The 13,674-nt window shown below is 38.4% G+C and overlaps 1 protein-coding gene across 4 annotated transcripts in view; it reads right to left on the bottom strand.

Moving 5' to 3' along the window:
* The window catches only part of PLA2R1 (phospholipase A2 receptor 1), a 116,067-nt gene that overhangs the window by 73,365 nt on the left and 29,028 nt on the right, over window positions 1-13,674 (bottom strand). For all 4 annotated transcript variants that reach the window (XM_073883486.1, XM_073883491.1, XM_025854162.2 and 1 more), the window contains 3 exons: window positions 5,655-5,828; window positions 1,208-1,321; window positions 531-674 (listed from right to left, as the gene is read on the bottom strand). In XM_073883486.1, the coding sequence (XP_073739587.1) occupies window positions 531-674; window positions 1,208-1,321; window positions 5,655-5,828 (432 nt within the window). The remainder of the gene's footprint in view (window positions 1-530; window positions 675-1,207; window positions 1,322-5,654; window positions 5,829-13,674) is intronic.

Below are 13,674 nucleotides of genomic sequence, written 5' to 3'. Positions count from 1 at the left end.
AGAACAAATAATTGGGCTCCAGGTATTAGATTGTAAGTAGGTGGTATTTAAGTCTTTGTTGCATATAAAAGTTTGTATGTCATTTCAAGGAGGATAATAAGAGTTACAGAGTGGGATAGGAGATCAATGAAGTAAAGAACTTTATAAAACTATGTTCTCATTTATATTTAATTTCTAAGGTAACCATAAATAAAACTCAAAACTAGAATAGAAAAGGAAGCATATCTTGTTTATCTCATGCAGAACAACTAAGAATGCAAATTTTTAAAAAAGAAGCAGACAATGTTTTTAACACCTAGGTTATTTTGCTTTGGTTTTTAGGAAAAAATTTAGTAAAAACTAACAAATGCATTTGTTACATTCATGGTGCCTTTGGAATAACAGATGTTATCTACTTACATATATTTACTCATATAAATAGAAAAACTAGCCTTAAATTATGAATTATTAGCAAAACTGTAAAGGAACTTGAATATATTGAGAGGACAAGTAAGCAACTCATAAAAACAACTTAAAGTAAAAACACTTACCAATCTCTTCTTGATCAGTATGGTTTAGATATTTTTTACATATATAAGGCAAGGCGGATTCACAATCCCGACTCCTCCAGGCATTTGGCATAAATGAATTAAATGTTCCACACTGATATTCAACAAATGGCTCAAAATCTATTTCTGAAAATACAGTGTGTGTGGGTGTTTAATGTCAGAGGCAAAATCAGTTGAATATATATTGATGTCATTTTATTTATTCAAATATGATATATTTGATATATATAAATCTAGTTTTTAGCATCAAGGAGATAGCCCTTCTCTTTGGCATATATGGCAAACCCTATAAGATATTATATTATATCTATGGTTTTGCAGTTGAAGTCCATACATGACAATGAAATGATTTCCCAAAGGTAACAATAGCTGATTTTATTGTTTTAAGGAAATATTTTGCCATTTGTTGCTATTTTTAAAACAGCTGACAGGAGTCTTGGCTCCAACCCAGTCCTCTTGCAACCTTGGCTAAGTAGCTTACCTTCTTGATCTCCATTTTCTTGTCTGGAAAAGCTAGGCTTATGAGAGTTGAGGCAAGCTTAAAGACGTTTATACACCACTTTTGAAATAACACGACTTATATATACGTGGGAAATAGCTGTTGTGTAAGGGGGCAGGATCATGCCACCCGTTGAAGGCACATGAAGCACTGCAGGTACCTGGGTTCCAGTTCAGATAGTTGAGCGGTGTTCTATCAGACCACTGCCAGCCAGCGTTTTCATCCAGCTGATTCAGACCTATCCACATTTCCACGGCTTCACTGCCCAAGTGCTCTGAAATGAAGAGAAATACGGAGTTTCAACACACGCAAACAAACAACCTCCTCCCACAATGTTACACTTCTTTCTTGTTTTATTATTCCCGATGGATGCAGTCATAAGTGAACTCCAGTCCATGACAAAGGGTTTTAAGTGCTACTAAACCCCACCCTGATGCTTCAGAGTGACAAAGTCAGCCTCTGCCATCTTGAGAAACACAGCAGTCTCCTAAAGTCTCACTAACAGCAATTCTTTAGCCTTGAAGTGCGTAATCTAAGCATCGGAAGTGCTGCCTCTCAATGATCACCAATCCTCCCAAGGCTGCATGGTTGCAAATTTGAGACCATCTGATTTGAGTGAGCTCATGCACTTAAGGGTTTTAGATGGCAGAGGAGGACGTGTCCAGGAAGGCCACTCCAGAAAGTGCCCCTGTCTTCCTTCTCTTGCTATGTGTGCATGTGTGCCTGGTGGCAGCCTTAGCTTGAAAGCTCAGGCCTCCAGTTTGCTGAGGCCACCATAGGCTCCAAGCAAGGGTGGAACAGGAAGAAGTGATGTTAATCTGTATAATGGGTATATGTGTGTGCACATAAAATTTTTGGCACATTTTAATATTTTTTAAGTATTTCATAGTTAAAAAATTGAACAATGTAAAGAAACTTTTCTTTAGGGATCTGGCAAGGAAGAGAAAGGCAGATAAGTATTGTTGGTGAATGGAGGCAAGTCCTCAAATTTAAGAAGGTATGCTAAAGCAAGCAGGGAGGGGGATGTCCAGAGTGAGAGCTAGAAGGAGTTGTCTGACCAAGAGGAGAAGCATAATCCAAGGGACCAGAGTATCCAGAGGGATCGATAGCAGGCTGGAGCCATACTCTGTTGCATCTTCAGCCGGGGTTGGGAGAAGGCTTTCTGGCAGGCTGCCTCCTTGGCCCCTGCTCCAAACCACTGGGCCACAGCTCCACACATTTTAATTTAACCCCATTTTTGTTATAGGTCCTATGTATACACATGTACATTGGCATGCTTGTACTGAAAAACATGGTTATCAGAACTGTAGGACTAGGGGAAATTTTTCTTTGGTTTTTCTTTTGTTCCATGAATTTTAAAAAATGATTCTAGAATAAAAGAAAATAAAAGAAAGAAACATAAAAAATAAAAGTCAGCCCAAAATGTAGAAGGCCAACCAGGGAGAAGTATGTAATGGAAATAAAGGGATGGTTATTTTTCCGACTGGATAAAAAATATTATACAGTTGTTTAAATGATGCTTTTTAAGTATTTAAAATAAAGATTTTTATTAACATTGAGTGTAAAATGCAATCTACTAAATTAAAATGTTAATAATGTTTCTGGATTTGGGGATTATGGCTTTCCAAAGAGAGAATGGATTCACCAAAACTGATCATATACAACGCCAAGAAGAAAGCCACAATAATTTCAAAAGAATCTACACAGTGTATATTATGGTCTACAATTATATTTCAATTATTTTGCTTTAAAAAAATAAAAGCACTGCCTTTAAAATTCCCCCAAATTATTATAGAATAAATAAAAAAAAAAACCAGTGTCAGAAACGTAGTGAAAGTGACTAGTTTTGTGACACTTTCAAATGTTGCTATTTAATCTTTTAATCTATAAAAGGGAGCATTTTTCTCTTCCTCTTATGGTTCATCTGCTTCAGAACCCAATATATTTTGAACCAGATGCAGGGGGCCTGCCTGAGAGACTGAGGCCCTGACAGTTAAGACTTATAGATAGTGTGACTGTCCCAGTTTGCCAGGAAAACTTACAGTTTATGCTGGTAGTTTCAGCATAATTACTAATCGCAGCCTCTTTTACTCTCAAGAGTCTCAGTTTGGGTGATTGGTTGTAGGATCACCCAGATTATAAAGATCAGTGTATTCACATAACAAGCCAGCAGCATCCTCTGTGATTGAGCATTTCAGTACAATAGGGGAAAACTGGAAGAAGCTATCCCACTTAGGAAAGAAAGGGGCTTTATAATTTTGAGGCCCCAGAAATCCCTAAACAGAAACGGCATACCATTCACAGTTCCCACCCTTCCAAGCTCCTGCCGCATTTACACGGAGTCTCTTTCTGATGTCGATTCGATTAGTCCTTTCAGTAACACTATCTGATTAAATCATATAATGGGTATCATGATGACAGGAGGTGGCAGGGAAGATGGATTGACAAGATAGAGAAATTTTCCACATTTCATATCAGTGCAAGTGTCAAGTGATATCTTCAAATAACCTAGTTAAAATACTTAAATAGCAATTATTCTTATATTAGAGTTATTTTGAATACTCTTTGTGCAGTTGTTTTAACAATACACATAAAAATCACTGGGTAATTTATAATCTGTGTTTAAGGTTACAAAAACATCTATTTAGCTTTACAACTAAATTGGCTCACAATTCTGTAATAATAAATTCAAACTTAAATTCTTTTGGATATTTCTTGGCATTTGTGACAGCTTAGATAATTCCTCATATCATAGTTAATTAATGTTCACCAGCGATTAACAAGAAATTAGACTATTCTCATCATCAAAAAATACCTTGGTCAGAACAGGGTTCTGTCTTTATGAATAGACTTCTGTTTCCCTAAACAATCCCCTGAAGTCTAATTATAGAATTGTGGTATTTAAATCAAAGTCTCTGACATATCTTATTTCTTTCATCAGTATTCAAGTTTGATGAGTAAGTCCAAACCTTCTTACTAGAAATCCTGACAGTCAAGATAGATAACAATTATAATTCATACATGGAATGCAAAATTTTCTGTAAAAACCATTACAGGCTAATAATGATATTGGAAATTGGTGATTTCCTGCAGTATGACTCACTCAAATCAGTTTTGATCATAATTTCCTACTTTTGCATGTCTGTGGGGAAAGGGGCAAAACTGTGCTGTTCAAGCATTTGTTCTATTCCTTCTGGAAGGTATTAATGACTTTCAAAAGCTTTAAAATGTGCTTCCTCTTTCACCCAGTGAATCTAATTCCACAAACTTATAGAGAAATAATTGGGGATCTATGCCCAAAGGTAAGTATAGGCATGATTTATGATAGCAACAAATAAATAAAAACAAAATAAATATTTTTTTATCTATCACTATCTAATAGTAAGAGGTTAGATACATACATTATTCCTAACCTATAATACTATGTAACCATTAAAAATTATGATGCAGATCTATATTTATGGATATGGATAGGTAAACATCATATGCTGGTACATGAAATAAGCATCTTATCAAACTGTGTGCATAGTTGTTAAACGGTTAATACACATGAGTGTTTGTTATGTGTGCCAGGCACTTTTCTAAGGCTTCGCCTGCATCATAACATGTAATCCACACTGCCAACAAGTAGCACTGTTATTATTTCCATTTGATGGGGGGGCGGAATTTGAGGCACAGACAGGTTAGGTCACTCTGCTGGGAAGTGGTAGAAGAAGGAGTCCAACCCAGGCAGATGGTTCTGTGGTCCCTGCTCCGTGCCATTCATGCATTTATTCAAAACTATTGTTTATACATACTATATATGTATGCCTGCCTTTATATGTTTTTTTCTAGAAAAACATGGTTATCTCTGGATTGTAGAATTATGGGATATTTTTCTTTCTGTATACTTGAAATTTAAAAATTATTCTAGAGTAAATATGTACTACACGTGAAATAAAATTTGAAAAAATTGTCAGAAACTTTTAATGAGTGACTAATTGTGCCATACTTTCAAATGTTTCTAAAAATTTTTAAAAAGCTATGTGTACACATCTACAAACACATTTAATCTAGAAAGGAGAAATAAAAGGGTAGTTTAGGTGATGGGTAAAACCCAAGACCCAGTCCATTAGCACAACTCTTTTGACATATTATTGTCCTATCCCGTTAGTTAACATGTTGTGCTTTTGCTTTTCCAACCAGATTTGAAGTTCTTAGTCATCCATGAGAAGGCCTATGTATCTGTGCATATTGACTGACAGGCGAGATTTTGTTTAATTAATAAATGACTTAATTATTTATTAACGGAAGCTGAATAGCTAAGATCTCCAGCAGAGCAGGGATTTGTATTTAAGTTTGGAAGAGTTGCAAATTGTCCTGGGTTCCTTGCTGGGGCCTCAACTTCTCTTCTCCCAGGGAGAGAAAATAAAGAAGAAATGCCCGGGTGCCAAATGGTTTGGCCCAGGGGACAGGTCACAATTCTGGGTGTGAGATGGCACTGTACTAATAAAATAAAACATTTTCTAAGGGACTTTTTTTCAGAATATATTTTTGCATACCTGGACATAACTGTTAACAGTCATTTTAATTGCATTAATATCGGTGTGTGTCATCCACCTACTTACTCTTTATGAAATTTTCTTCGTTTTCATCTGCAATACTTAGTAAAGCTCCTCCTTGCATCTGGCATGAATAATGTGCCTCATTCCAGGAAAGAGAGGAAAGCAGGTTGAATTGGTAGCAAATGTGTGAATTGAGATCCTTCTCCCAGACGGCATCACAACCCACCTCTGCGGACGCTGAAAACAAAGTCCATTAAAACATGAACTATGATCTTACTTTATCTATACAACAATGCATTTCTAAGATGAATTTGAATGGAATGATTCCAATTTCAACCTCTAAAACTTCAGTGCCTTATTGAATCTTGATTAGGTTTTTATGATGAAATGTGCATTGTTATCCCACTAGTATTTTATGGTTCAACTCTTTCAAGATTTAAAGGAAAGTCAAGAAATTATCAATAAAGAAGGTCCAATCCTTTCTGGGAAAATAAGAGAAGGCATTTTTAAAAGAAGGAAACAGAAAAGTATTTGTGAAAATAGCATGAGGTCTCTACAAAGCAGTCATTTACAACTTTATACTGAAAGTTGTGTGAATTTAAATGTTTATTTGAGACGCATGCAAATGTTGTTTCAAAAAGCCTTTTTCCCCCAAATACCAAAATGCTAGGTGGAATAAAAGGGATACAGTTGAAATATGAGTTCATGATGAACACAAGTTTTTGAATAAACATTGAGAACAGGAACACTGATATTCAGTTTAAGCTAAAGTTCTTTCAACCCAAAGGAAGAGAAGCAAAATGTACTTGTAAAACATTGCATAGTATGCTTAAAAGTAAATTTAATGAAGTGTGAAATGTGGATCTGAAATTTGAAGTTTACTGAAATAACAGAAAATAAAGACCTAGTTTGGGTGATTTTGCTAAAATTTTAAATCAAACCCCAAGGAGAACTAAGCAGCCACAGGAACTACCTGAGATCAAACTCAGCCAAAGAATTTCAGAATGTAGAAAATGTGAAACATGCTATATCCTGAGTGTAACTGATGGACAGGCAATTTGCTAAAATCTAGAATAGTATTTCCCAAAGTGTAATCTACAGAGTAAGACAACTTCACGAGCTCTCCAAGAGGAGCTGGGACATAATGCATAAATAACCTCCTCTGGTAAATTCAAAATGTACAAGAGCATAGTAAAGGCTCTGAGAAGGTCTGTGGTAAAGAAACAGCTCAATTTTAATTTGGTTATACTTCAAACTTACTTGACAATGAAATCTTTTTTGTTGGTTTCCTTCCCCCATAATACTTAGATGTTTCCCTTGGGAAGGTAGAAATTTGTTTTCATGTCTGATCATAATGTGCTTTCCCCAGAACCGAGTTAGTTAACCAGAAGTTATTAAACCACATATAAATCTAAAGTTGTCTATATAGTTTTCTGACTGCTACAGGTATTTATAAAAGGATCCAAAATGAAGGAGGGCAGAAAATAAAGCTATCACCAAGTAAAACTGAAGGAAAGGAAAAGAAAGAGGGAAGGAATATTTAAGTAATCATCTTGCTCTGGTGTCTGAAATTTTCCCATTGAGAATGAGTCCTTAGAAATTGTCTTCAGTTAAAATGCTAGACCATCCCTGAGATGGACAACACAGTAAGTGTTAACAGACATCAGCTCAGCCCTGTTCATCTGGCAAAGACAGTTGAGGTCATAAGAGCGGGGCAGGGAACTGTTTACAATTTCATTGTGCATAAAAATCATTTAGCCAGCTTGTAAAGAAAATGCAGATTCCTTGTTCTTAGTCCCAGAGACTGAGTTAGTAGGTCTGGGGTAGGATCCAGGAACCTGCATTTTAAACATATTCTTGATTCTAATGCAGGTGGTTTACAAAGCAAACCCTGGGAAACACTGACTTGGAAGAAAAAAATTAAAGCATTTCCTAAGGAGTGCAGGTCTGAGTAGCTCTTTACTACTAGAAGATAGTAAGATGTCAGAAAGGGAGAGATGTTGGTAGAAAATGTCAGAGGGGGAAATCGGGGGAGGATGTCCGGAAGAGAGATCTGGGAATAGAGTAACTGCCTATCATCTCCTGCTATAAGGAAAGGGTCAATAATAAATCCTAATTATAAGCCTTCAGTCCACAGCCATATCATGATAAGAGGAGGTCTGGAGGACACTTCAATTGATCTCATTCCCATTTTTGCCAAGAGTTGGTCCTGCCCTTTCTTTCTTTCTTTTTTTTTTTTTAAGATTTTATTTATTTATTTGAGAGAGAGAGTGCGAGCAGGAGCGGGGCAGAGGGGCAGGGAGGGAGAGGGGTAGAGGGAGAAGGAGAGGCAGACTCCCTGCTGAGCAGGGAGTGGACATGGGGCTCAATCCCAGGACCCTGGTATCAGGACCTGAGCCAGAGGCAGATGCTTAACCGACTGAGCCACCCAGGTGCCCTGGTCCTGCCCTTTCAACAGGACATAGATTGAGCTGTGTAAACACAGCTTTTTGTGGTAACCTGCTTGAATTCTGTACATTAAACAGTTGAGATGAGAGGCTTGCAGGTGATCCTGTCTCTGATACAAATTATACAGCCCAGTTTTGTTAGATTTCCCTTGGTTTGGGATTATCTGTGCCAATTCTTCTTCTTTTTTTTTTTTTTTTTAAGATTTTATTTATTTATTTGAGAGAGAGAGAGAAGGAGCTCACGAGTCAGGGGGAGGCGCAGAGGGAGAAGCAGACTCCCCACTGAGCAGGGAACCCAACACGGGGCTCGATCCCAGAACCCTGAGACTATGACCTGAGCCGAAGGCAGATGATTAACTGACTGAGCCACCCAGGCGCCCCTGTGCCAATTCTTAAGGTTAATCAAAAGGAAGCTTGCGGTCAAATGTTTGCATCAGGCGCCTGCCTATATTCTTCTAACAAGTAAGCTCATCTGTCATTGAAATTTGGTTTTAACTAAAATGTAAGAATTTGTACTTCCGTGCACCCAGACGCAAGTGCCATCTCTTCTTCTCTTCATGGGCCGCATGTCACTCCACAGATCTTATTTGAAGGCTGTAGGGTAACAAACGGGATGAAAGCGCCACCATGGACCTGGGCACTGTGGTGTACTGCCCTGATTTCCCTTCACGATTGAAGACCTTATTTCTCTAGCTGCCGGGAGACACAACTCAGTGTTAACCTTCTTCAAGGAGTGCCTTGGCTGAGAAGTCTCTTTGCCCAATATCACTCTCCCTTCCCAAAGGCAGCCTGCAAACCATGATTGGTCAGTGCAGGGCTATGGGTGCCTCCTCTCACCTCAACTAGGGGCAACTCCAGCTTGGGAAGCTCTCATACAGTCAATCTAGGGGACTCCAGGCCTGCATCACAATCCTGCACAATACTGCTCTCTCCCCTTCCTCTCCACATGTATTGATCCTGAGAGCACTCCCCCAAGAGAGCTGCTTGTTCATCTCTGCCTCAGGGACTGATTCCCAGGAACCCACTTGGCACAGGATCCCATCTTGGCCTGGGACACATGCATTTAATACTCTTAGTTCTCTTGTTTCTTCATACATGATCTCTCTTCCCAAGCCACTGAAAATGCGAGAGTGAAGGCTGGTGTCTCAGGTGCATTTAATTATTCTTGAAAAATTCTACTCTAGGGCTAGAGTCATATTGTTATATTTCTTTGCATCTATGGCTGTCTTTATATTGTTGCTCCTGTCACTAAATTATGAGCTCCTTGAGGGAAGCAACTGTGTCCTGTATATCTTTGTATATCCTACTCTTTGATGAAAGAGTACCAGAATCCTTTGCATGTTATAAATAGGTGATTTTTTCTCTAAATATACCTGTCTTCTAATGAACTGAGATTTATTCATGTCAACACTGATTTTTATTATGGATTTTGCTGGGATGCAGCCATTCCTTTTCCTTTGTTAACGTGGCTGGTTTTTCTTCCCAAAGGATACAGCTTTGCCATTGTCCCAGGTCAACTGTTTCTTGCCACTCGAAAAAAAATTTTGAATTCTTTAAAAACAAAAAATGAATTCTCATACGATTAGAGCAACTCCAAGCTACAAAGTAATTATTTTTCTCTCTTTGGTCTTTTATATACTCGTCACGAAGTTATTGGATCTCTGCTCCCTGCAAAGTGCTGTGTAGGTAAATCTCCTGTAAAAAGAATATCAGACCAAGTCAGGACTTCTTGCTGTACCTTCATAATGCCTTACACATTTCTTGGTGGCCCTGATCACAACCGAAATTAAATGATGTATTTAATTTTGCTCCTTGATTCTCTGTTTTTCCCGATAAAATGTAAGGATCAGGAAGGCAGGCACCATGTTCCATCTTTTTCATGCTCTTCCCCAAACTTCCCCATCAGCATTTTAAAGGTAATTGGGTAGAGGTGAGTATGCTATCAAAGGAACCTGAGAAGTGCTGGCCACAAAAGGAAGAGGAAAACTAGTAGGTGGGGGTCCTAGACGCCCACGAAAGGAGATGGTGTCGATTTTTGTTACATGTTGCTGAGTCTTTAAGTAAGGTGAGGACTGAGACCACAAGTGAGCATGAGCGCTGTTTCAACAGAGGAACCCAATCACTGGCCTTCTCTGTGCCTGCTCCAAACAGAGGAGCAGAGAAAAGTCATTCTGATCAGTTGATTATCAACCACCCCCAATACTTCCTGGAAACATTACTAGTTTTCTCTAGTAAGCTTGCTCTCTGGCAGCCACAATGCTCATTTCACATCTTTCCTATTGCCCAAACCTCTTATTCCTTCTGCCTCCTCCTCAGAGAAAAAATCTACAGCCTCTGGACCCGTTTCTCCTCATTTTCTCCCATCACCTAATCAGTCAAACTTCTTGGACCCGCACCATCGTCTCCCTCTTCCCTCTTACGGAGAAATTGTCTTTACATCTACGAAAGGCCAGTCTGTCCATCTAGGATCTGGATCCTACTTCTTTCTGTCTTCTGAGAGATCATATATATATACAATCAATTGCGCTCACTTTCCTGCATCTTCAGCCTCTCTCTGTTGGATCATTTCCACATGCATTCAAAGATGGCCTAGCATTGCTCGTCCTTAAAAAATAAGAGACAAAAACACTTTCTCCCATGGCATCCCCTTCCCCCCCTTTTCTCTACCCCCATTAGTCAAATACTTTTACACACATACGGTCTTCAATTCCTCATCTCCCATTTACTCTTTCAAAAATAACAGTTTTATTGAGATATACTTAACATGACATAGAATTCACCTATTTATTTATTTAAAGATTTTATTTATTTGTCAGAGAGAGAGAGAAAGGAGAGAGAGCACAAGCAGGGGGAGCGGCAGGCAGAGGGAAAAACAGGCTCCCTGATGAGCAAGGAGCCTGATGCAGGACTATCCTAGGACCCTGGGGTCATGACCTGAGCCAAAGGCAGATGCTTAACTGACTGAGCCTCCCAGGCGCCCCTAACTCACCCATTTAAAGTAAATAATTCAATGATTTCTAGTACAGTCAAAGAATTGTGCAACCATCACCACAATCAGGTTTAGAACATTGTCGTCACCCAGTACCCATTAGCAGTCATTCTCCATTGCCCCCTCAAATCCCATCCCCACCCTCAGCCCAAGGCAACCACTAATTAGTTTCCATCTTTATGGGTTTGCTTTTTCTGGACATTTCATATGAATGGAATTCTACAATATGTGGTCTTTTGTGACTGGCTTCTTTAATTAGCATAATAATTCCAAGAGTTGTCTATGGTGTAGCATGCACCAGTACTTCACTTCTCTTTATTGCCCAATAATATCCCACTGTATGACTATTCTACATGCTATTTATGCTTTTATCAGTGATAGACACTTGGGTTGTTTCTCTTTTTTGGCTTTATGAATAATGCTGTTATGAGCATTTGTTTATAGGTTTCTTTGTGTGTGTAGGCATACGTTTTCATTTCTCCTGAATACGTACCTAGGAGTGGAACTACAGGGTCATGTGGTGACTCAATGTTTTTTTCTTTTTTTTAATTTTATTTTATTATGTAATGTAGTCAACGTACAATACATCATTAGTTTTTGATGTAGTGACCCACACAACCTTTTGAGGAACTGACAGACTGTTATCCAAAGCAGCGGTACCCTTTTACAATCCTACTAGCAGTAGCTGAGAGTTCCAGGTTCTCCATGTCCTCACCAACATTTGTTATTATCTTTCTGATTGTAGCCATCCTGCTGGTTGTAAAGTGGCATCTCATTGTGGTTTTCGTTTGAATTTCCCTGATGGCTAATGATACTGAGCATCTTTTCATGTGCGTATTGGCCACTTCAAATCTTCTTTGGAGAGATGTCTGTTCAGACACTTTACCCATTTTTAATTGTTTTTTATTATTGAATTATAAGAATTTTTTATATATTCTAGATATAAGGTCCTTTATTAGATACATGACTTGCAACAGGAAACGACAGATGTTGGCGGGGATGCGGAGAAAGAGGAACCCTCCTATGCTGTTGGTGGGAATGCAAGCTGGTGCAACCACTCTGGAAAACAGTATGGAGGTTCCTCAAAAAGTTGAAAATAGAGCTACCATACGATCCAACAATTGCACTACTGGGTATTTACCCCAAAGATACAAATGTAGGGATCTGAAGGGGTACATGCAACCTGATGTTTATAACAGCAATGTTCACAATAGCCAAACTGTGGAAAGAGCCAAGATGTCCATCAACAGATGAATGGATAAAGAAGATGTGGTATATATACAATGGAATATTATGCAGCCATCAAAAGGAATGAGATCTTGACATTTGCAACCACGTATGCTGAGGGTGTATGCTGAGCAAAATAAGTCAATCAGAGAAAGACATGTATCATATGACCTCACTGATATGAGGAATTTTTAATCTCAGGAAACAAACTGAGGGTTGCTGGAGTGGGGGGGGTGGGAGGGATGGGGTGGCTGGGAGATAGACATTGGGGAGGGCATGTGCTATGGTGAGCACTGTGAATTGTGCAAGACTGTTGAATCACAGATCTGTACCTCTGAAACAAATAATGCAATATATGTTAAAAAAAAAAAAGAAGAAGATAGCAGGAGGGGAAGAATGAAGGGGGGGAATTGGAGGGGGAGATGAACCATAAGAGACGATGGACTCTGAAAAACAAACTGAGGGTTCTAGAGGGGAGGGGAGTGGGGGGATGGGTTAGCCTGGTATTAAAGAGGGCATGTTCTGCATGGAGCACTGGGTATTATGCACAAACAATGAATCATGGAACACTACATCAAAAACTAATGATTTAATGTATGGTGATTAACACAACAATAAAAAATTTAAAAAAAGATATATGACTTGCAAATATTTTCTCCCATTCCATGGGTTGTCTTTTCACTTTCTTGATAGTGTCCAGTGAAGCACAAAAGTTTTTACTTTTGATGAAGTCCAATTTATCTATTTTTTCTTTTGTTGCTTGCATTTTGGTGTCATATCTAAGAACCCATTGCTATATTCAAGGCCATAAACTATACCCCTATATATTCTTTTAAGAGTTTTATAGTTTCATCTTTTCCATTTAAGTCTTTGATCTATTTTGAGCTAATTTTTTGTAAGGTGAGAGATAGGTGTTCAATTTCATTCTTTTTAATGTGGATATCCAGTTTCCCTTACCATTTGCTGAAAGGCTATTCTTTCTCCATTAAATTGTCTTAGCATCTTTGTCCAAAGTCAATTAACCATAAATGAGGACTCACAATTTTATTTAATGTTTTAAGCTTATTATTATTATTTTTTAAGTAATCTCTTTACCCAACATGGGGCTCAAACTCACAACCCTGAGATCAAGAGTCACACACTCTTCCAACTGAGCCAGACAGGTACCCCTATTCAATTTTGACAGGACCAAATTGTCTTGATTACCGTAGCTTTGCATAAATTTTGAAGTCCTCCAACTTTGTTCTTCTTCATGGTTATTTTGGCTCTCTTGGGCCCTTTGAATTTCCATATGAATTTTAGGATAAGCTTGTCACTTTTTGCAAAGGAGCCAGCTAGAATTTTGATAGAGATTGCAGTGATAGTGCCCTCTTAGCCGTATTAAGTCTTTTGGTCTCATGAACATGGAATGTCTTTCCAT

Source organism: Callorhinus ursinus, unplaced genomic scaffold, assembly GCF_003265705.2.
Source record: "Callorhinus ursinus isolate GAN/ISIS: 27379988/994484 unplaced genomic scaffold, GSC_fseal_2.0 scaffold2, whole genome shotgun sequence".
Classification (NCBI taxonomy): Eukaryota; Metazoa; Chordata; class Mammalia; order Carnivora; family Otariidae; genus Callorhinus; species Callorhinus ursinus.
The sequence above is the reverse complement of the archived record's forward strand: the minus strand, read 5'-3'. Positions and strand labels throughout refer to the sequence as shown.